The sequence below is a fragment of the Microtus oregoni genome, unplaced genomic scaffold (genome assembly GCF_018167655.1).
Source record: "Microtus oregoni isolate MIOR12 unplaced genomic scaffold, Mior012 000029F_ref0000214, whole genome shotgun sequence".
In the NCBI taxonomy this organism is placed as follows: domain Eukaryota; kingdom Metazoa; phylum Chordata; class Mammalia; order Rodentia; family Cricetidae; genus Microtus; species Microtus oregoni.
This window is the reverse complement of record NW_024543088.1, coordinates 2,892,703-2,916,378: the sequence shown is the minus strand read 5'-3', so window position 1 is coordinate 2,916,378 and position 23,676 is coordinate 2,892,703. Positions and strand designations below refer to the sequence as shown.

The window sequence follows — 23,676 nt, the reverse complement described above, 5'->3', positions numbered from 1 at the left end:
AGGAGCAGGGGTGTGTATCCAGGCCATCTGTTGGGCTGTCTGCCCTCCACAGTCACTCACTCAGGGACCACTCACCTCTGAGTACATATCTTTAATATATAATTTTTATTTCTGGTTATAGAAACAAATGCTAAGAGGAGAATACAGAGCTTCCCCACCCACATAAAACAATCGAATAGATAAAAGAACAGTCCAAATGGATGAAAAAGGAAGTAGAAATTTTCCACTGTATAGCTTTAAAACATTAATGTCTAATAATAGTTAGAAATCACATTCAGGTGTCAAACTTTTTTTTTTTTTTTAAAAAGGATGGTTCTGTTATAAAAAATACTGTATCCCATTTGAAATGAACGCCCAGGTGGTGCTGCAGGTCTTTCTGATCCCAACCATTACCTCTGCCTCCTGAGTGAGACCTTCACCCACTGAGGTGGGGCACGTCCCATCTCTGGAACCAGGACTCCCAGCGCATAGGATACCACTGCTTTTAAAGCACTACGTGTTAAACATATCATGGAAACACTTTAGACAGCCACTATAAAACAAACAAAACAAAACCACACATGTGCGCACGCATACACACACACACACACACACACACACACACACACACTCCCTGAACACCCTCCCCCCAATTACTTTTACAGAATTATCATTCAGTTAAGAAAAAGAACGACCTCACTATTGGCTTTAGCCCCTCCCTCACACGTGCACAGCTGCTGTCCCCCTCCCCAGGACACAGCAGAATTCAAGGGGAGACATGGAAGACAGTTTGGGTCTCTCCTTCCTGCCCCCACCACCTTTGCCCAGCCCAGGAATCAAGCTAAGGTATCAGGGATCCCAGATGCCTCCAGGAAGGATGTTATGAAAAGAAGATGGGAGAGAGGGGCCAAAATGAAAATGTTAGATTTTTTTTTTAAATTCCCAACTTTACCAATTGAAAATAAAAGTTCTAGACCAGCCAATTCAGACTCAAGAAGCCAGGGTGTCATTTGGATACATACAGGACAGAGAACATGAATACTTAGTGGATCATGGGGCTCACTCTAGCAGGGTCAGCACAGCCCTAGGGACAGTGCTGAGGTTCCTGCCGGCGGCAAGTGCTCCAAATGCAGGGGCATGGACCAAGCCTGGCCATTGGCCACCTCCAGCCTCTCCTAGGCTTCTGTGACCCAGGTTCCTCCACGCCGCCCCTTCACCTTGTGAGTAGTCAAAGGAGCAAGGATTCAGAGGTAAAGCAGCAAGCTCTTTCAATCCTTCAACTCTCATGAGGTGGGGGTTGGGACAAGTGAAAGTTGGTGGAGGGGGCTGGGGGTCCTAGGAAGCTTGTGTTTGGTGGTTGAGCCCAAGAACAGAAACACACACACCACTTTCCGTGGTGAGCCAAGCCCTCCTGGAGAGAGAGATGTCCATGCTCTCTTTACCATGGCCTGCACTAGCTGTGAGGGTTAAGACGGAGGTGAGACAGCCTTCAGCTTCCAGTCCTGCCGGCTCACCTCCGCCTAGCTCCTGCCATGCTGCCCTCTGGGTGGACACTTCTCTCCAAGAAGTTCAGAGGACCCTCTGTCCTGCCTCATGCCTGGGTGGTGCCCCTGGACAAGGCATGTGGTTGGCTTCACCTGTGGGACAGCCCTGCCAGGGTGTAGTTCTAGACGGTTCCCTGCAGCAGCAGAGCTAAAGCCTGCCAGAAGGAAGCTCAGAGCAGCAGAAAAGAGGAGCGGAGAGACAGATGGGAGCAGCAGCCAGGACCACTCCCAAGTAGAGAGGGCAGTGGTGGCGCACGCCTTTAATCCCAGGACTTGGGAGGCAGAGGCAGGCGGATCTCTGTGAGTTCGAGGCCAACCTGGTCTACAAGAGCTAGTTCTAGAACAGGCCCCAAAGCCACAGAGAAACCCTGTCTCAAAGAAAACACACACATAAAAAAGTAGAAAACTATTTTCCCTAAAGTCAGTGAAATGTGAAATGGGTCTGTGTCTTATTTGGATGGAAATGCCTGAGGTTGGGTCACAGAACTCCACTTGCCAAGCAGCTGTGACTTCGGGGGTAGCGATGGAGAGGGCAGGGAGAGGGAAGTAGTAACCCGAGGATGACAGTCCCTTGGACAGTCCCAAATTGTTCAAACCACAGGCCGTGGGAAGAGGGTGTTAGTGCTAGTCTGTGGGCATCTAGACCATACCTGCTGTGTCACCAATGCAGCAGCCTTTGGTAGAGAAAAAAACAAAAAACAAGGAGCACTAGGCCATGGTGGCACTTCAGGAAGCTGAGACGAGGACTACAAGGTCAAGGCCAGCCTGGGCAGCTTCATGAGACCCTGTCTCAAGTTTAAAAAATCAAAAGGGCCATGAGCTGGCTCAGTGGTAGAACAGCCCTTGCCTAGCATGTGCAAGGCCCTGAGCTTACTCTCCAGCACCGAAACAAAATAAAAACCCAGAACTTAACAAGCAGGCGATGCAAGAGCCAGCCTGAATTCAAGGCCTGGAGCAAGGGACTCACAAGATGAAAGGGGACATTCAGTCGGGAGCAGGACTGAAGTGGCAGGTGGAAATTAGGAGGCCTTGGCCTTGTCTGTTCCCAGTTCTCACCTGCCTTCTCCAAGTCAAAGTGCATGTTGGAGGCCCTGCTCTGGAAGGAAGCTGGGGTCAGCAGCGGCCATCTTTGGAACAACTTGACTTATCCTTTGTAATATTGCTTCTAAGCAGAGGTATTCTGAGAGACTGGAGGTGAGGTGCTAGTGACGACTGCCCTGTCACCCCTGTCACCCTGAGCCAGAACAAGAGGCTACCCTGTCATCACTGTGGTGACTTTACCACTAGTGATCGGGACGTGATGTTCCCACACAGGGATCTTTCCCCAGAACAGAGACTCACTCACTTTCTGACTTACTCTAGAGTGAGCACTGAGCTATTCAGATGGACAGGAAAAGGCTTGGTCAGCAAAGTGGGGGGCACACCCCAGAGTGGGCAACATCACATGGTGCAATATGGAATCAGAGGGTTTTGAGGAAAAGCGGGAAATTCCATCCCACTACCACTTCTCCATGGGAAAGGTTTCTTCCTTGCATTTAACTAAGTCTTTGACTACGGCCCAAAGGGGAAGACACTGACCCCATCACCTGGCTGTGACCATTTCCAGCTATCCCAGATTATTGTGAAAGAGCTTTCCCCTTTAAGGGGAAAGATGGGTGACAACTATTATTTCAGATCTTGGCAAGCCTGGTATGGGACAGGAGGCGGAGGCGGGAGATCTCTAGATTATAAGGATGTAGAAAGCAGGGGAAGGGTTCATGGGCTTCCTCATGGAGAGTGAGTCTGAGTCGGATACCCCGCCTTGCACAAAGGCAAGGCTCCAGGAGCTGTTGACAGACATGTTTATCATGCCCTGGATGCCAAGCTGAGGTAGGGGAGGAGACAGAAAAGGCAAAAAGGAAGAAGGGATAGATAGGAATAGAAGGGGAAAGATAAGGGGCGGGAGGAAGGGAAAGAGAAAGAGGAGGAAGGAGGAGAGACCGGCAGGGGAGAGGAACAGAGAGAGCTCTCAGGCAGGCAAGCTCTCAGGCTGGGTCTCTTCGCTTCCAGTCACCATGGTGACATCCTATGCTTGCAGCATTTTGTGAGTCTGGCGAGTCCCAGATATGAGGCAGACGACAGAGTGGACATGCGGACAGCTAGGCACCGGATCTGCCAGGGAACACTCACCAAAACAAGGCAAGCTCAGATAAAGCTGTGCCAGAGACAGGAGCCGCTGTGGCCCTGAGGAACAGGTCACCAGGCATCACATCTGCGCCTCAACTGTTCTCCAACCCCAGGGCTTGCTGGGGTCCTCCAGGGTTGCCAGCCATGGTCTAGACAGTGGATGGTCATGGCCCCTAACCCAGGCTCTGGCTTCCACATATAGCTTCCCAGAGCTCACGGGAGCAAGTTCCAGCTGACTGTGGATTCCTGTTCTGAGCACTGGCTATTCTGGGTTAATGGCTGTGGGCAAAAGCTGGCACAAGCCGGGTGCTACCTGGTAGATAACCAAATCCACTTCTAGAGCAATGACACTAGGCTAGCCTCCTCCTTTCTAGCTCAGGCTGCCCAAGCAGGGGCACAGGACCCTCTGCCTTAAGGTCATGTAGGACATCGGGACAGTGTGTGCTCCACTCTCTCCCTCCATGTCCTTCCACACCCGTGTTAGCGTGGTGAGAGGATCCGCTACAGAGGATGGAGACCATGATGTCTCAGCAGCCAGGAGAGCAAACTGGTCAGGACCATTCTGAGACCTGATGACAGATGTGACGGATGGTGACCCCACAGTTCCATGCAGGGACTGCGCACAGTGCCTACCATGACAATCCACAAATAATCTGCCTTGCAGGGTGACCATGCGCATACAGTCTTGGAGTAAACGGTAACAGAGGGGAAGATCGGCAGGTGGCACTAACGTCCCTTGTGGTCTCAGTTCATTCCCGCTTCCCTAGCCACATGCTCACACCAGGCACACAGAGAACAAGTTCATGCCAGGCACAGGGAGATGTAGGATAGAGTCATTTGATACTCCAAGGGGCAGCTCCACCTGGAAAACCCACCCCCAGCCACTAATACCCCAGCCCCACCTCTCAGAAACCTCCCAGGCGACAGACAGGCCTACAAAACAGAGCTCTCTTCCAGCTTGACGTTTAGTACTGCAGAAATGACTGGGGAGCTTGGGAGATAGCTCAAGAGGGCTAGACAGGCGCTCTGCACTGGTCCTTGGCGTGTGTGGGGACTGGTGGCTTCAATAGTGGCAGCCATAGGGTGGAGCCCGAATTCATCCAACCCGATCACCTGCTCTCCGTAGCCTCCAGGTCACTGACTGGCAACTCTTCCAGCAAAGGCAGTTTGTACGGCTGTGGCCCCTCCTTTCTTGGGGTTGCCTGCTCTTTGCTCACGGGGCTCTCTCTTCTCTTCTGACTGGGCCCGGGCAGAGGAAGAGGCCAGGGTAACCCGACTTTTCTGGGGTTCTCTGTCCAAGTTGTCACTGTCGCTTATGGCCCACCATCCAGGAGGACCAGCACTGAGCTCCTGGCTGCCTTGAAGTCCTGCCATGCAGCTGCTGCTACTGCTTCCGCAGAACCATCTCTCATCCCCAGACTGTGTGGAACAGTCAATGTCTCCTACTCCTATGACTTGCTGCGTTCAAAGTGCTGCTGGTAGCTTGTGTAGGCATGCAAAGAGACCTTCTCTGGGGATCCGAGTCCTCGGCTGACCCCATACTTTGGTTCTTGCCACACTGTAATCAAACTTGGCACCAACTGCTGTCCAGAGAGGTAGTTTCCTTCCCAGTGGATAACAGCCAGGGACACCCGGCTTCAGGTAGAAGAGAGGGTTTCTATTTGCAAACTGGACACGTCTTGGGGTGCTCAGGAAACTGGAATGTGTGAGGGGAAGGCAGTGTGAGCAGACCATTGCACAGCACCTCCAGCTGCCAGAAACAGGATGCATCCCGCTGTCTTCCACTGGTACAGACCAGTATCCTCCCCGCTGAGCAAGGGGCTGACTGATGTCCCCTGAAGCTACCCAGGTTTCCCTGGATATCCGTTGTAGCTTGCAGCTCTGGGCTAAGCCAGTACTGTGGGAATGGATGCCATGGGCACTGGCCCTGGGCTGATTTTCCAACATCAATGTGGGAGCCGCTGATCCTTCTTGGAGTTATCGGGGAGAGCGGCATGTTCACCAAGGGCTGGTGTGGGTGAGTGCCTGCAGCTACTCAACTGCTACCAAAGGGAACCCCAAAGACACGTGAACCCTTCTGTGTGTCTCAGGTTTGAGATGAGCCCAAATTCCATGTTTAACTATAAGAATTATTTTAGGGTCCAAAACCAAAGCAGACCTCTTGATCCCAATTAATGCCGCAGCCTATGTCACTTTTGGGGCGAGGACTGCATCCCAGTGTGTGGCTGGGACGTTCTCACCACTGTTCTCTGGTCTCTGGTCTATTCTTGCTCAGTTACAAACAGGAAATCTGTGGGTCCCAAGGAGAGCAGCCTGGGTTGCACTGTACTTCTGTCCAGTCCTGGGGCTCATTCTTCTTGAGGGTGCTGGCTGGGATCAGTTCCTGAGGAGCTGGGCTAGACCTTCTCCCACAAGAACTGGGGAGTGGCGATGGCATGAGGGAGGGGTAAATAAACACACAGAACCCCCAGATTCATACAATCAAGTTGTCTGAACGTGTTTATGTGTTTTGTTTCAAACCATGGGAGGACAGGAGATAAAGAGGAAACTGTCCAGGTGTGGCGGCCACCCTCATGGCACACGCGCTGCAGGCAGCTGTGAGCTTCTCTACTCCGTCCTTGAGTGCAGCAGCTGGCCACCTGGGCACCTGTGGCCTGAGTCCCACTCCACCTTCCTGCAGGTGACTTCACTCGCCGGTACCTGGGCCCTGGGGGCCAGTGGCTGCCATTGCTGTGGGCTGTGTGGTGGCTGTCCCACTGGGCTCCTCTACCCGGGACCTCTTGATCTCGGGCTCCCCGCTGGAAGAGGCAGACGTGGTAGTGGAGGCTGCTGGGGTTGATGTGGCATTAGTGGCCACCGAGACGGCTGCTGATGGCTCCTCAGACCCTACCTCACATACCCGGGTGATGACCACTGGCGTGGATGAACTCGCCTGGGCTGCCAGGAGCTGCAGGGGACTGGTGAGGGCTGGTAGCAGGAAGAAGAGGTTACTTAAGGGTTACCACTAACTGGTTACAGTCACAGTGCTGTCTCTGTCATTCCTCACACAGGTATCTTTTCCCTACCCATGGCAAGTCTGAACCAGACACCCCACACCCAAGTCAGGGCCCTTCTCACTTGCTGCTTCTGTCACCCTGAGGACATCCCTCCCTCCCTCTCTTCCCCTCTATGATGCCTAATTTTGATTATCACCTCAGTGGAATTCAGAAGTGCCACAGAGTCAAATCTCTGGGCATGTCTGTGAGGGAGGTTTCTGGGTTGTGACTTCATCCTATCTGGGCTCTCAGACTAAATAAAGTAGAAAGCGAGTCAAGGAACGGCTTCCTCTCCCTTGGCTGCCTGACTGTGCCATGCCTTCCCAGCCAGGATGGGCTGAACCTTCAAAGGGAGCCAAAGGAAACCCTGCTGTCCTGAAGGTGTTTCTCAATAGCACAAAAACCTAAACACCAGACTCTGGCACACAGAGGCCCAGCCCGTGGGAGCTGCCCGACCTTCTCCTCTGACATCCCCTGTCACCCTAGGTGATGTCTGGTTTCCTTGCTATGTGCTCTTGGAAGGGAAAAGCAAGTGCCCGCCTGAGCTGCACTGCCCGTGGCAGGTCCCTGGCGCCTAGGGTTCGGGCTGAGGGTAGGCTGGGGCCTCACCGTAAGCGTTGCCAGCTAAGCTATTCGTGGGCACAGTATGCTTTCCGTTCTGAGTGACAGCCCGCACTGGAAGATGGTGCTGCCCGATAGTCACTGGTGTAGCTGGCTGCAGGATGGTGACCGTGTGTCCAGGGACTCCTGGGGCCATCTGGCTGGCGACTGTCTGGATAACTCGGCTGGCTGCAGGGATTGTGGCAAATGCTATGGTGGGTTTCTCTTCCAAACCTGTGGGGCAGGCAGCCAGTGAGAACCACACATGGTCCCAGCCACCGAGTTCCATCAAGGCCTCAGCATGAAGTTGGCTGAGGGGCTGGGGAATGGGGTGCCACTGGGAGAAAGGGCTTCCCAAGCCTCTCCTTGGAGATATGTTTAAATTACCGGGGCTTTAAAACATGCTGGGTGTGGAGGCAGGAGGAGCAAGAATTCAAATTATCCTTGGTTACATAGAGGTCAGTATGGGGCTTCACAAGACTGTCTCAAACACCAAAAACAAAATAAAAATAAATAAAACTGTGTGTGTGTGTGTGTGTGTGTGTGTGTGTGTGACACACACCTTCAACTGTAACCAATACAAATTTAATCTGTGAGACAAAATGTAGTATTTGGATTGAAACAGATTGCTTTTAGGGCTGTGACCTCCTCTTTCACCAGAATGTCATCTCTAAGATTCTAATTGTTATTACTTTGTTGTTGCTAGTGAGGCCATGGGCATACTGGGTCTCTGCCAATGAGCTACATCCCCAGTCCCACTGCCACCAACCCTTCCTTCCTTCCTTCCTTCCTTCCTTCCTTCCTTCCTTCCTTCCTTTCTTTAAGACAAAGTCTAGTTAGGTTACCCAGGCTGGCCTAGGGCTTGCTATGCCACACAAGCAGGCCTCCATCTCCCCAGTAGCTGGGAAGACAGGTCTCTGACACCAGGTTGAGCCTGTTTCCATAACGACGACCATAAAATACAAAGTTAACATTGAATCTAAGTCCCCAGTGCGAATAACGACTAAGAAATAATGCTTTCTAGAAAGTTCTGGGGCTGCCTTTCACAGACCGGGTATACTGTCAACATATACCCCATAAGCCTCCTAGGACCATATTTCTTTTTGAAGCAGGCAGGGGTGCATGCCTGTAATCTCAGCACTGCTGGGCAAGGTGACAGTGAGTCCGAGGCCAGCCCAGCAAGGATACAGACTACAACACTGGCAAAATAACCAATAAATAGGGGCTGAGATGGCCCAGTAGTTAAGCGTACCCACAAAGTGGCTCACAACCATCAACTCCAGTTTGAGGGTATCTGACGCCCTCTTCTGGCCTCCTCAGGCACTGCACACATTGGCATAGACACTGAAGACAAACACCCATCCACACAAGATAATACTGAAAGCAGAGCTTTTAAACAGACAAACAAACACAAATAAATAAGGGCTGTAACCTGAATGTCACCTTGAATGGAAACAAAAGTCAAGCAAAAAGCATTATGCCAACCAAGGAAGAAGTGTGCAGAGACAATCCACACTGCCTTAGAAAGACCCGCTTCCCTTTACTCACTGCCCCGCTTAGTGGGCTCTCAGCCTGCAGCCAGGCTCACACTGCCCAACAGTGTGCGGCCACATTACCTCTCGTCTCATTGCCCAGGTCCAACACGGCTGTGCCTGCTGTGTCGTGGGAGCCTCCGGCTGAGCCCTGGCTAGCGAGGATGTACCCGTTGGCTGAGTTGGCAGAGGTGGTTACCACCCTCACCATGGTGACGGTGGGGGCCTGCTGCACCACATGGATGGCGTGGCCTGAGGGCTGTTGTGAGGTCACTATGGAAGCTGGCATGTAGGCGACAGGCTTAGCCACTAAGTTGGAAGGTCGGGGAGGGACAGCCATAATCACCGGCTGGGCACTGACAGGGGAACCTGTGGGATGACACAGGGGACAGTGATTTGCGTGGGTGCTGTCCAGTCTGTCACATCCAGGAAGAGGATGAACCTATGTCTTACCTGGGGCACTCTGGGAATAGCGATACTCTGGAACAGAGGCTAACTTTGACCCTAAGTCAGGATCATGTGGAATGGGGGAGCCCTCCCGAGACAGGCACTCTGGGGTCTGCAGGCCACTGGAACGAGGGGACATCAGTCCAGGGTGGGTGGGCGAAGCTGGAGCACTCCTGGAATGAAGAGAAGGGTACACCAAGGTGGTGCGTCAGCATAAAAGCAAAGTAAACAAAAACGAATACCCCCCACTCCCACACCACATCCCATGTCCAGCGCTACACCTAACTCAGCGATTCCTGGCATACAGCCTACCCCAACACCCCACCCCACCCCACCCTACCCAACCCTACCCCACCCCACCCCACCCCACAATTCCTCACACATCCTCGCCCTACTTTCTGGAATCCACCCAACCTCACGTCTCTGCCCCACATCCAGGGGCTTCTCTCTTATGCCCCTAAGGTTTTCCCAGATCTAATGTTCCCTGTTGACAAAGACCTAGCATTGCCATTTCCATTCAATGGGGAACTGGGTGGGTAGGTGCTCCATTAAACAGGGCTGAAGGGTGGAGAATGGACTCCCTCCTAGCAACTGTACGTCCTGTAGCACACACTGCCTAAAAGGTCCAGCCACCCTCCAGGAGCAGCTCAGCCTATGTCAAAAGAAAAAGCTTGTATCCAGGTATGACAATGCAGGCCTGTCATCCTTGCTACTTGGAAGGCAGAGGCAGGAGAATCTTAAGCTCAAGGCCTGCCCTGACAACTTAGCAAGATCCTGACTCAAAATGAAAAGTGAAACAAACAGGTGTGGGTCAGTGGTACAGCCCCTGCCTAGACTCCCCCCAGTGATGGGCTAGGGTGTGGCTCAGTGGTAAAGTCCCGCTAGCAGGATTAGGACCTTGGTTGAATTCCCAGTACTACAAAAAGCCCAAACTGTTATTGGATGAGCACAGGACTGTGGTATCTTGATGGGGAAGCTCAGCCAATCACATCTGACTAGGGTGTGGCTGCCTGGAGCCCAGGTAGATTGGGGGGGGGGGATATCCGTTTGGACTTCAGACCTTCTACTCCAGTAGTGTGAGTTTCCCCGTTTTTCAATTATTAAATTATATCTGTTGTTTTGAGCTGGTCTGGTTATTTTCGTGTACCGATCAAATATGCCATCACTAACACTTGGCACCCAAGAGCCCTTTGAGGCTCTGGCCAGTTGGGGCTGCGCCGCGTTCATTTTGGGCATAGATACCCGCATCTTTGCGCACCCCCGCTCCACACACTTCGAGAGACCAGTGCTGATACAGGCAGTCCTATCCCCGAGAAACCCTTCCTGGCTCACTGTGACACTGAGACAGAAGTGCTAGGCTCTGCTTTCCTACAGAGGCAGGGACTCCTGCCACTTGCTGGTCACCTGACCTATGCTGAGAGTGACCACAGGCAGACTCCACAGCTATCCATACAAGTACAGGTCCCTATGAACCCCACATGGCCAGAGAGCTGTCCAAATGGCATTTACCCGTCAGGCAAATGCAAGGCCCAATGGAGCTGTTGGTGGTGGTGAGTCCATCCATCCGTCCTATCTGCCAGCAGACAAGCTGTACTCCAGCATAGCTCCATTCATGGCAGACAGAGGGATCTCAAGGTCCCCAAATCAGTAGGACTCCCAACCTTTGAACTGCTTATGGTGGCTCAACCTCCTGCACACACTGCACAAGTAGGCAGTAACCGCCTCACTAACTGTTCCAACCAGCACATAGGTCTGAGAACTGGGCATACAGAGTGCATGCCTAAAGCCCAGCAGGGCTATCATGAGTTCAAGGCCAATCTGCCCACAAAGTGAGAAACCTTGTCTTGAAACTGAAAATCAGAAAGATAGAAGCTTAATAGTCTAAGAACCCAGAAAACAGACCAAGTTCTCAAGTGCTAGGTCCCTCCCACTGCTGTGACGCAGGAAATCTAGCTTACCGTGAGGACAGAGGTCCGAAGGGGGTGCGGAAGCAGGAGACGCCTCTCTGTCTCCGCTTTCGGAATGCTTGTTCCACGAGTTTGGCTTCAGAGGCAGGGTCTATTCGCCAAAAGGAGCCCTTCCCAGGCTCCTCCTGGGATCGAGGGACTTTGATAAAGTAACGGTTAAGAGAGAGGTTGTGTCGGATAGAGTTCTGTAGGAGACAGAGAGAGACACCTGTGGGTCACAGCCATCAGAGGACAGACAGCCCTTACAACAGACGGAGCAGGAACTGATGACAGGCATGTGGCTGCAGGTGACCACCCCACCTGGGGAACACAGGTGGGGCACAAGGCAGCTCCTTCTATGCAACCCGCACAGGAAAATGCACCTGTTCTTTCAGAAGAAACACACAAATGTGCAGGATCTCGTTGGGCATGGAGAACAGATGAGGCTCACCGGCTCAAAGTACATCCGGATCTCTGGGTATGCCAGCTTACACCTGTCTTCTCAGTAGTGCTGAGGCAGGAGGATCGTGAGTTCAAGGTCAGCCTGGGCTACACGTGAGCTCTTGACTCAGAGAAGCTCCTCGTGGGGCGGGGATTGTGGCTCAGTTGGTACAGTTTGCCCCCGGCAGGAAGCCCTGGACTCTGTCCTCACAGTACCGTGTAAACCAATGTGGTGGAGGCAGAAGGAGCAGAAGTTCAAGGTCATTGCTGACTATAAAGAAAGTTCAGAGCCAGCCTGGGCTACCTGAGACCTTGCCTCAAAAGAAAAGAAGCAACAGCAAAAACAAAAGATTCTTCTGGATAAGCTAGTTAATGGAAAATGCTAATCACAGACAAGAGACTAACGTGGCATAATCTGTGCCCATTGCATTAATGAAGAGATCTCACAGCCTCCCAGAAAGATAAAATGCACCAGACTCGTGCATGTGGACGGCTGCACTAGTGATGGGGGCGGTGGACTGCTAAAGTCACACGGTGTTAAAACGCTCAGCAAGTACAGACGCCATCAGTACACAGGTGTGGGACTGGCTCAAGGCTGATCCCAGCACTCGGGAGGCTGAGGCAGGATGACTGCCATGTTTTCAAGCCTAGCCTGGACTACAACATGAGACACTGTCTCAAAACAATTAAAAAAAAAGTTGTAACCAGTCTTGAAGGAAAAGTAGCAAAACCAGATCATTTTAGGGCTGGGACGTGGCTCAGTGGTGTGTATGCTTAGCACGCATGAAGCCCTGGGTTTCATTCCTAGCACTGAACAAATGTGGCATGGTGGTACAGGACCACAATTCCCAAACTTCAGGAACAGGAGGTCATCCTTGGCTGCATAGGAAGTTTGAGGCAACCTGGGCTACACGAGACCTTTTCACAGAAACAAAAGAGCAGCAGCTCTTAATGGCTCTGACACAGCACAGAGGCACCATGGTACTGAGTGTCACATGGGAAAGCACCAGGCGTCTCTTCGTTGTTTGCTCATGTGAAGCACTGAGTTTGTATCTGAGTCTCCACACACAGCCCAGGCCCCCGGGGCCTCACCTGCCAGCCTTTGTCGGCAGTCCTGTAATAGGGGTAATGTTTGGTGATGTGGGCGTAGATGCCACTTAGTGTTAGCTGCCTGTCCTGTGCCGAGGAGATGGCTTGCACGATCAGCTGCGCATAGGAGTAAGGAGGCTTCGACTCATCCTGGAGGGAGGGTTCACAAGGAGACAGGGTTACAGAGGGAAATGGGATAGAATCTCTCCCAGCCAGGCCACCCACTTCTGATGCAGATGATGCTGTCTGCATTGAGTCACACCCGGGAGCCCGCCTTATCCATCAGCGTGCTCACATTAAACTCGGAACATGGTGGGCTGCACCCATTCCCAGCAATTGGAAGGCTGAGGCAGGAGGATTGCCTCAATTCTGAGGTTAGCCTGAATTATGGCTGAGATCTTGTCTCAAAACCCTAAACAATGACAACAAGAATTCAGAAGAGTGCCCTTTGGCCAAGTGTGATGCATACCTGTGGTCCTAAGACTTCTGAGTTTTAGGCCAGCCTCAGCTACATGAGTCTTTCAAAAAACAGAAAGCAAAAAGCAAAACAAAGAGGGCTTAGGGAACTGGCTGAGTGCACAAAGTGCTCCCCGTGCAACCATGAAGATCCAAGTTCGGATGCCCAGCACCTATGCAAATGCCAGACACGGTGTCAACGTGTGATCCCAGTGACTCCCTGACTGCCCAGCATAAAGGGCGAGCACCATACTCAGTGAAAACAATGTGGAGAAGGGCCGAGAAAGACACACGTGGGCCAGCACAGCTTCACGCCTATGTGTGTGCAGATAGACTCGGGAGAAACGGGAGAAACGGAACAGAAAAGAAATGCCAAGCCCCACCTCAGAGGAGGAAAAACAGGTTTTGAATCAAAACTCTGAAGCTCTCATTCCCTAGCACACTGTCTGCTACCCAACGGACAGGAACAACGACACATGCTTACAACAGCAAAAAAATGTGGCTGGGCCTGGGAGCAGACCTGTCATTGCACCTACTCAGAATGCTGAAGCAGGAAGGTCACGGGTTCAAAACCAGCCTAGGTTACTTAGTGAGACTCTGTCCCAAAATAAAAAGTAAAAAGAGGGTAGCAAATTGCCCCTGAGTTCAATTCCCAGTACTGTCAAAAGAGGGTGGGTAGAAAAGAAAGAAAAAGGTGTCGCTGTCTTAAGGACTATTCTTAAACTCTGACACTGTCTCAGCAGCACTGGCTGCAACAAGTAGGAACTGGGTGGGTGACAGGACTCCAGCTCACCACAAATGGTCACGCGCACTATTTGGGAAAGAGCACGGGTAGATCCTTCAACACAGCCATGTGCTGCATCCTGGAGTACCCCGTCTGAGCCACCCTCAGGACCCCTACTGCAAGGTCTTGGTCACCATGACAACAAGTCTGAGGCTCAGACCTTCGGGCTGTCCCCACCAGACGTGTCTGCTTGCTGCTCAGAGGCGGCCTTTGCTGCAAACTCCGCGGCCAGCTGAAGGTCTGATGTCACGTTCTGGACGAAGCGGTAACCTGATGACCCAGCTCCTCGAGGACTGGCTGGACAGGAGTTGGGGACGCTGAAGAGAAGAAAAAACACACCGTTTAAGACCCTGGGAAGGAAGACTCTGGGTGGGACACTCTTTCTGGACCACCATGGGTGATGGAGGGAGAGTGCTACTTCTGCCTTCTGGTAATATCGCTGGGTGGGACCAGCTTCAGAAAAATCAAGAAATACAACCAAGAATTCAAGAAATGACAAACACGCATCACTCTCTCCTCCAAGGTCAAGACCAAAGCTGCAGGAAGTCAAGTCCCTAGGCCATGAGTTCCTAAGCAAGAAAGCTGAAGCTCTGATGGCTTCAGCAAAAGCAAGCTGCTCCTCCACTCCAGGCTGTAAAGACGTGGCTAGTGTGGCCGTGACCACAAGATGGCGCCCTAAGAACAGGTGTGGATGGTGAGTAACTCCACACAAGGACACTTAGCCGCTGGAGGAGGAGGCAGGGGCCTGCTGGCAGGCACGGGAGGGGCACACAGAGTTCTCAGCCCCAAGTCATCAGTCTCACTGTGACCTGCCACTGACGAAGCCAGCACTACTGTGGCTCTGCAAGACAGGACCTGGCCCACCCCGCCTGGACCCCAGGACAGAGGTTGGCTGGCTGATAGTGAGCTAATGAATTAAGACAAGCTCTAGAAGGCCACCGAGATGGCTCGGCATGTGCAGATGCTGCCAAAGCAGACCACCTGAGTTCAACCCAGGGCCCACATGGTGGGAGAATCTAACTGACTCCCACAGGTTGCCCTCTGACGTCCACATGTCTCTCTCTCTCTCTCTCTCTCTCTCTCTCTCTCTCTCTCTCACACACGCACACGCACACGAATGAATAAAGTACTGGAGAGACGGACCGACAGTTAAGAGCACACACTGCACTTGCAGAGGACTGCAGTTTGAATCCTACACCCTTGACACATGGTTCACAGCCCCTCTTCCTCCAGGGGATCTGACACCCACTTCCGGCTTAAGTGGACACCTGCACTCACATGCACGAGTCCCACCCCACAAGATCTTTAAAATAAATCCTTTAAAAAGAAATAATAATAAGACAAACTTTGATTCTCTAGCCAAAGTCCTGGTAGTAAACATTTTTCTTTTTTTTTTCTTTTTTCTTTTTTTATTTATTTATTATGTATACAATTTTCTGTCTGTGTGTATGCCTGAAGGCAAGAAGAGGGCGCCAGACCTCTTTACAGATGGTTGTGAGCCACCATGTGGTTGCTGGGAATCGAACTCGGGTCCTTTGGAAGAGCAGGCAATGCTCTTAACCACTGAGCCATCTCTCCAGCCCGAAGATTTATTTATTACGCATACAATGTGCCTCCTGCATGTACACCTCCATGCCAGAAGAGGGCACCAGATCTCATTACAGATGGTTGTCAGCCATCATGTGGTTGCTGGGAATTGAACTCAGGACCTCTGGAAGAGCAGCCAGTGCTCTTAACCTCTGAGCCATCTCTCCAGCCCCAACGTTTTTCATTTTAAAACAGAGAGCAGCGAGAGGGCTCAGTGGGTAAAGGCTCCTGCCTCCTGAGCCAGGTGGTCTTAGTTTGATCCCTAGAATTCACACGGTTGAAGAGAACTCACTCCCACAAGCTGGCCTCACTCCACATCTGCACCATGGGATGCAAATGCTCAACACACACACACACACACACACACACACACACACACACACCGAATAACTACAATGAAATGTAAAAGTTAAAAAATAAAACCTTTCGAACAAGGAAAAGTAATCAAACACTGAGTCAGAGTCCTGCACGCTGCCCCTGCCGTCACCACAGAAAACCTGTGGCTTCAGGAGGACAAATGGCAGGACGCCACTCTCTTCCACTGCCTGCTGCTCCTCTGGCTGTGGGAAACACCCAGAAAGGACACTGCTCTCCAGCATGCCTGTCCCCTCTCCCATCTTTCCACTTCCTCCACAGGGATGTCTCCTGCTTCCCAAGCTCACCTGGGATACACCTGGGCTACTGCCTCCACCTGCACAGACAGTGTCTTCTCAGGCCTGGGAAGTGACCCATCTCCCTCTTTCTGGGAGCTACTCAGGACTAAGCAAGGGGCCAGCAAAAGCTTGCCCAGATATAGGAGGAGGAGGAATTCCTTCTGGGGTCTCAGTCCCTCTGTAGGAAAAAGGGGCGCACGCCATACATAATCCTGAGACCTTTAGTTCAGGGAGTCTCTTCTCCTTTTGACTACCTCTAATTTTGGTAACTTCTGTGCTTGCATTCTTCTGGTAGGCACGCTGCCTCCTCCCTTCCCCATGTCCTTAGGGCCCAGCTGAGGCCTTGGTGCATAAAGTTCAGTCAGCAAACAAGTCAGTGAGACCCCAAAAGCAAGCGAAAAGAAACTTTCCCTAAGCTTCCTTTAAGAAAAGGGTTGGCGGGGGCTGGAGAGAGGGCTCAGTGGTTAAGAGCATTGCCTGCTCTTCCAAAGGTCCTGAGTTCAATTCCCAGCAACCACATGGTGGCTCACAACTATCTGTAATGAGGTCTGGTGCCCTCTTCTGTCATGCAGGCATACACGCAGAAAGAATATTGTATACATAATAAATTAATAAATAAATATTAATAAAAGAAAGAAAAGGGTTGGGGGGGACCCTCATAATGTAGTTCAGGTTGGTCTCAAACCATCCTCCTGCCTCATTTTTCTGAGTGCTAGATATATAGGCATGGGCCAATACATCTGGCTTGGATTTAATTCTCTCTTTTTTCCCTTGAGATGGGGTCTCATTATGGCCCAGAAATTCCTATGAGGCCAAGTGTGAGGATTCCCAAGCATGCACACCATTCTAGCCTGGATTTCATACAAACTAAGCTAAAATACAAACCCAAGTACAGGGTGGGGAAGCTGAGAGACGAGTTTACTTCAACATCCATACACTCAAAAGTCAGCTTTCACTATGTATAGCTTAGTGTGGCTTTCATCCCAGTTCCCAGGAGGCAGAGGCAGGCAGATTTCTGTGAGTTCAAGGCCAGCCTGGACTAGAGTGAGTTCAAGGCTAGCAGAGCTACCTAGTGAGACCCCATCTCAAAAACAAAAACAAAAACAAACAAAAAAAAAAACACCAAATAAATAAATAAAGTTTTAAAGACCAGGTTTCATACCAGACTTGGAGCAAAGGCATGGTCACAGGGAATGTGGCTTGGGTGAGAGCTGTCACCAGGGACTCATCAAGTAGTAGATGCTGCTGCAGTGAATTTGGTACCCTGCCCCAAGCCCAGGCCCATTAATACCTTCAGAGTTTACCAGAATGACAGAGACATCAGCTCTCTCTGGCGACCATGGAGCTGGGAAGTCACCACAACACAGCACATCTCCTAATGACAGGCCGCGGAAACCAGCTTAGGTGGAGGTCACCACAACACAGCACATCTCCTAGTGATAGGCCGCGGACACCAGCTTAGGTGGAGGTCACCACAACACAGCACATCTCCTAGTGACAGGCCGTGGACACCAGCTTAGGTGGAGGTCACCACGGCACAGCACATCTCCTAGTGACAGGCCGCGGACACCAGTTTAGGCGGAGGTCACCATAACACAGCACATCTCCTAGTGACAGACCGCGGACACAAGCTTAGGTGGAGGTCACCACGGCACAGCACATCTCCTAGTGACAGGCCGTGGACACCAGCTTAGGTGGAGGTCACCACAACACAGCACATCTCCTAGTGACAGGCCGCGGACACCAGCTTAGGTGGAAGTGAGTGAGGAGAGCTCATCTCAGGACACTGAAAACCTTGTGTGAGATCGTGGAGGTTGAGGAGCGTCTATCCTGTGTAGCATCTCCCTACAGTTCCGAGGGCACAGGGTTATGGTGAGCATGAAGAGCAATGCCATGCTGCCTGTTCCTAAGGAAATGCACACCTTTGCTCCCAAGTGCAAAACCTGGAGTCAAGATTTTCATGGCCCACAGGATGGCTTAGGTGAACACAAGGTTTGTCAAAGCCATCTTAGAAGCATGAATCAAGGGCCAGACTTGATGATGGCAGACATGTCATCCCAGCTACTGGGGGGCTGAGGCAGCTCAGCTCAGTGTTGGTCTGGGGTACAGAATGAGGTCAAGTTCAGCCTGGGAAACTTAGTGAGACCCAGTACCAAAATAAAAAATCAAAACATGGTTAGAATATAGCTCAGTGAGGGGCTGGGGTGTGATTCAGTGGTAGAGCACCTGCCTAGAATCTCCCAGTGAGGGGCTGGGGTGTGGCTCAGTGGTAGAGCCCCTGCCTAGAATCTCCCAGTGAGGGACTGGGTGTGGCTCAGTGGTAGAGCCCTTACCTAGAATCCCCCCAGTGAGGGGCTGGGGTGTAGCTCAGTGGTAGAGTGCTTGTCTAGCTAATGTGAGATTTTGGATTACAGGTTCATTACACACCCCTCCCCAGGGAAGCAACCTCTGCTTCTTTAGCCTGGCTCATGCCAGTGACCTGTGTGGCCACAGCTGGGTGTGCAGCGAATGCTTCAGTCTTGCAGCCTGTGACGTCAGTTTCCCAGCAGCACCTCCAGGGCACACGTGCTTCTGATCAGTCATCTATTCCCAACCTCAGAGCAGCCTGTTTCTCAATACACAACACTGAACCATCCTTGCAAGCCGGCTGCAAGGAGAGAGCTGCACCCGAGACAGGGCCACCCAGCTGCTGGCACTCACATCTCAGAGCTGTAAAATGACCATTGGGAGTCAGGTGAATCCCAGACCCTGAGCAGGGCTTCCTAGAACACAAAGAACACAAAGTGTGAGGGTTCTCAACTTTCCTAGAGCTGTGACCCTTTAGTACAGTTCCTTGTGCTGTGGCGACCCCAACCTTAACGCTATTTCGTTGTCACACCATAACTAATTTTGCTACTGTTATGAATCATAATGTACATATCTGATATGCAGGATATCTGACAGACTCCTGTGGTATGGTTGTTTGATCTCTACAGGCTGAGAACCACTGGCACAGAGGGACTTGGGAAAGTCACCTAGGAAAGAGAAATGTACACCAGTTTTCTGCCAGTGTTTGGGCGGCCAAAGCAAGAGGGAAGAGAGCTGCAGACCACCTGCCTATTCCAGCAAGACTCTGCCTCTAAAACCAACACAAACAAACAAAACCAAAACAAACCTGCCCCTAAAATCTGTCCTCACAGAAACAAAGTAAAGCCATGAATGAATCTGCAAGGCTATCCTGCTCCTGTGATGAGACAACTCGGGGGAATTCCAAGACAGCAGGATAAACACATACTTAATGTTTAGATGGTGCTTTCTGTTCCTAGACAGGGCCAACCCCCCTCCCTTTGGGGACCCTGGGACTTATTCCAAGACAGACTGACTGGCTCTACCTTGGAGGAGCAGACCCATCACTTGGTGGATGATGTCTGAATTTGGGGACTGTCTCTACTTAATAAGTTGTCGGTCAGTGAGAGCCCTGTTTCAAACAAACCACAAACAGAAAATCAAGGACCGTCCCAGAGGAGTGACCCCAAGTCATTCTATCTCCACAAAGGAGGTACACAGTGGTCTGGGGTGTGTACACACTTTGGAGCCGGTGAGAAAGCTGAAAGGCCCTGAGCGTCAATCAGCTCCTGGGGACTGGCCTGGCCCTGGCCTCTTCCAGCAGCAACCTTGATAATCTCATGCTGGCCCTGTGACAACCTGGGCCACACCCTGGAGCTGGGCTCAGAAGTTGCTTCTCTTGACTACCCAGACACGCCAAGAAACTACACTGCCTGGTGCAGGTGCCCGGGGCTCCCAGCAGGTGTGGGCAGCCTGCAGAGGCTGTTGCTTTTCCTTATTCTCTTTCTCTTTCTTTTCTTCCTTGCTTATCTGGGGGGTGAGGGAGAATGTTAATTTTCTCCGCATTATTCCAATTTTAGCAAATGTGCTTCGCTTGTTTCTCTAGCTGGCCTTAAACTTGCTATGCAGTTGGAGGAGACCTTGAATTTCTAATCTCCCCTGCCTGTTACTGTGAGCAGACTTCAAGCTGAGAGAGAAACCTGTGCATCCCAGCCTGGCCGGGCTCCAGATAAGCTGTCTCTTAAGCACACTGCTGCCCCTGCAGACACCTCAAGCCAACACCTGGCAGTGCCGGAGACAGGGACCCTCTGACCACTTTCTTCCAGTGCCAGTTCCATGGCCACGGTGGAGACTCTAGAACTGCTATTTAGGGGATGGCACTGTCAAAATAAAAGTGGGGAGATTTCACAGTCTGTAAGAGCTGCCAGGGCCAGGGCTGTGAAGGTGGCATGGTTGCTAAAGTACTGGCCACATAAGTATGAGGATCTGAACTTGACATCCAGAACCCATGTTAAAAAGCTGACCATGGTGGCTGGCACTTGTAATCCCAGCTCTGGGGAGGCAGAGACAGGAGGAGCCCTGGGACCCACTGGCCAGTCTCATAGTGAATTTCTAGGCCAATGAGAAAACCTGTGGGCACCAGAGGAATGGTATCTGAGGTTGAACTCTGACCTCCACACACGTGTACAAGAACATGCACCCTACCCCCGCCCCATGAGTCTGGGCACAGGCTTATCATCCCAGCTATCCAGGAAGCTCAGTTGAAGCCTATTAGACTACACAGTGAGCTCAAAACCAGTCTACATATACAAATTTAAAACATATAAAACAAAGGGCTATATTTGAGGATAAAGTGCGGGCCTAACATGTGCTAAGTCCTGAGTTCAATTTCCAGTACCTCAAAATTAAAAAAAAAGGGACCAAGTCACCATGCTGGCCAGATTGTCCTTTAAAAAATGTCTCTCCCGGACCTTTCTTTGGAATGAAATGAAGACTATTCCTTAATAAAACAAAGAAGTAAGGCAGGAAAGAGAAGCCATTTAGTCAGGAAAGATTCCCATTCCTTCCAAGAAGTCCCTGGATGATAAGGCTTAGGGTTAGAAGGGCCTAGAGCTAGGTCCTGGCTGGAGGAGGTAGCAGCCTGCCAAGAAGGGTGCAGGACACAGAGCACATTAAACCAAACAGAAAAGAGGAATTACAAACTCTAAGAAGGGGAAAATAGAACCAAAGTAGCAGGAAGGAAGTGGCTGGGCCCCATAATTATGATGCAGCTGCACTATGAAGATGCTGACACGTGAGGGTCCAAGGATGACGTAATGTTACTAGGCAGAGGATGACGTAATGTTACTAGGCAGAGGGAGGAAAAGCAAAATCCTGCATGGCCCTGTAGGAAGTCCAAATATGAACTCTAAAACCAAAGAAGAGACTGTCACCCACACCTGTGACTCAGGAGGATGCCGACAAAGGAAGAGGGGTCTGGGGGAGTCCCTCCACCATGGGAGTGACATAATACCCTCAGTCTACGGCTAAGTCTGAACAAAACAAAAGGACAGGGAAGGGACATTTCCAGAGGCAAACATTTGTGTTTGTGTTCTGTGCAGGTAAGATGGCTCAGTGGGTAAAGGGGCTTGCAAGCAAGCCTGACAACCCAAGTTCAATTCCTAGAACCCACATGGTAGAAGGAGAGACCGACCTCCGGAAAGCAGTGGGTCCTGCCCTCCACATGTGCACCATGGTGTGCTCATGGACGTGCACACGTGCACACACACAAATACATTCATGTTTAAGAAAGAATATCTTCTCCTAAGATAAATGCCACGCTACTTAAGTCCCGGGAGCTACTTGAAAAGGTTAACTTTGCTTCTAAAATTGTACAGAACCCAAGGTGGAAAAGACCCACACATTAGGTACTCCTTGAAAAAAAAAATCATGTATACAGGATATGTGTGTGCGTGTGTGCACATGCATGCATACGTGGAAGTCAAAGGATGACCTCATAGTGGTCCTTGTTACATACATTATAAACAGGCTAGCTGGCCCCTATGGTATCCATCTCTACATGGATTCTAGAGATCCACACTCAGGCCCTCACCACTGACCCATCTGCACAGCTCACTATCAGCTCCCTTTAGGCAGACCTAACACAGGAGGGGAGCAACCACCCCACAGTTTTGCAGGGTCTGTGCTTTGCAAAGGCTTCCCACCACTGGGAGATCTAGCAAGGGAGGGCTGCCCAGTGCACACACTGTAGACACAAGTGGCCACACAAAAGCACACAGCAGGCTTTCCAGACACAGCACAGGTGACACCACCCAGGAATGCCGAGATGCACCCTCTGTGATCCCAGAGAACTGGGGTGATCCCCACCAAGCTCTGGCTGAGACTCAATGTTGCAGCACCCCAGATGGTCCCAGAGGAGATGCAAGCAGCAGAGAGAAGTCAAAGGAACACGGAAAGCCCCAAATCTTCTAGTGAGGAGGAACCAATTTCCCCCAACTTTTCAGATGGGAAAGGAAACAAGGTGAGGTTTATAGGTACAGACAGGAACAGGAAGCAGCAGACCTCAGTGTCTATGAATATCCAGACCCAAACACTCAAAGCCGTCTTGAAGCTCTCCTGAAATCATTGGAAAGGTTAAACAAGCTGTAGGAGGAACCAAAGTCTGCCAAGAAGACTAGCATTCAGGAGGCTCCTTTTCTGGGGCTTGTGTGCAGAGCCCTCCATGAGTTCCTGCAGCCGCAGACAGCACAGAACCCCATACCCACTGCGCCCTACATTCATACCTCCATGATAAAGCACCCTCTCATCAAGTAACAGCGGAGCTTGCATCTAGTCTTTGGTGCATCTGAATCCTTAGCCTAGTGAAACAAGATTATTTGATTTCTTTCCCCCCCCCTAGTACTGATGGACTTGTGCAGGCCAGGTGCTCTACCCCAGAACTCTATCCCCAGCCCCAAGCACAGATCTGATAGTCCAGCCACCCACTGGATACACAGGGTGGAGTCACACCTGAAGGCGGAGCTACTTGGAACAGCACTCAATTGAAAACTTGTAAGTTGTTCATTTTCTGCAACTTTCCACTTGATATTTTTGGACTGTGAGTAACTGAAACCACAAGCAAGTGAAACCAAGGCTGGGGGCGGGGCAGGGCGGGGCACTAGACTTCTAATACAAACTGGATGCCCTCTAAACGCAGAAGATCTCCAAGAGCTAAAGAGACCCAAGTTAGCCGACAATCAAATGGAACTGTGCTAAAGATCCCTGCAGTCGAGGCGTACACTTCCGTCTTCCACCTCGCCGCTGCTAACCTTTGCTGTTTGTTTATGTGTAAGGGGAGGGCTGGCGCTGCTCGGCATGAGAGAACTTTCGGGATTCAGCTGTGTGGATTCTGGCAACGCCGCTCTCCAGGCTTGGCAGCAAGTACCTTTACACACAGAGCCATCTCGCCAGCCTTTCCATCTTTATTTGCGAGACAGGGTCTCTCACGGAACCCAGAGCGCCCAGATTTAGCTAGACTGACTGGCCAGTGGGCCCCACAGCACTGAGGTTACAGATGTGACACTGGCTCGGTTTCTACTTGGGCACAAACACA

General features: G+C 51.3%; 1 protein-coding gene across 2 annotated transcripts in view; it reads right to left on the bottom strand.

The window, feature by feature from the left end:
• Window positions 1–86: 86 nt before the first annotated feature.
• The window catches only part of LOC121464856 (forkhead box protein K1), a 69,450-nt gene continuing 45,860 nt past the window's right edge, over window positions 87–23,676 (bottom strand). Inside the window, exons 3-9 of one of the 2 annotated variants that reach the window (XM_041677935.1) lie at window positions 14,180–14,336; window positions 12,783–12,929; window positions 11,262–11,455; window positions 9,310–9,476; window positions 8,941–9,225; window positions 7,334–7,558; window positions 87–6,656 (exon numbers count right to left, since the gene is read on the bottom strand). In XM_041677935.1, coding sequence (XP_041533869.1) covers window positions 6,376–6,656; window positions 7,334–7,558; window positions 8,941–9,225; window positions 9,310–9,476; window positions 11,262–11,455; window positions 12,783–12,929; window positions 14,180–14,336 — 1,456 coding nt within the window. In that variant the 3' untranslated portion in view covers window positions 87–6,375. The remainder of the gene's footprint in view (window positions 6,657–7,333; window positions 7,559–8,940; window positions 9,226–9,309; window positions 9,477–11,261; window positions 11,456–12,782; window positions 12,930–14,179; window positions 14,337–23,676) is intronic. The other variant, XM_041677936.1, reaches the window with a different exon arrangement.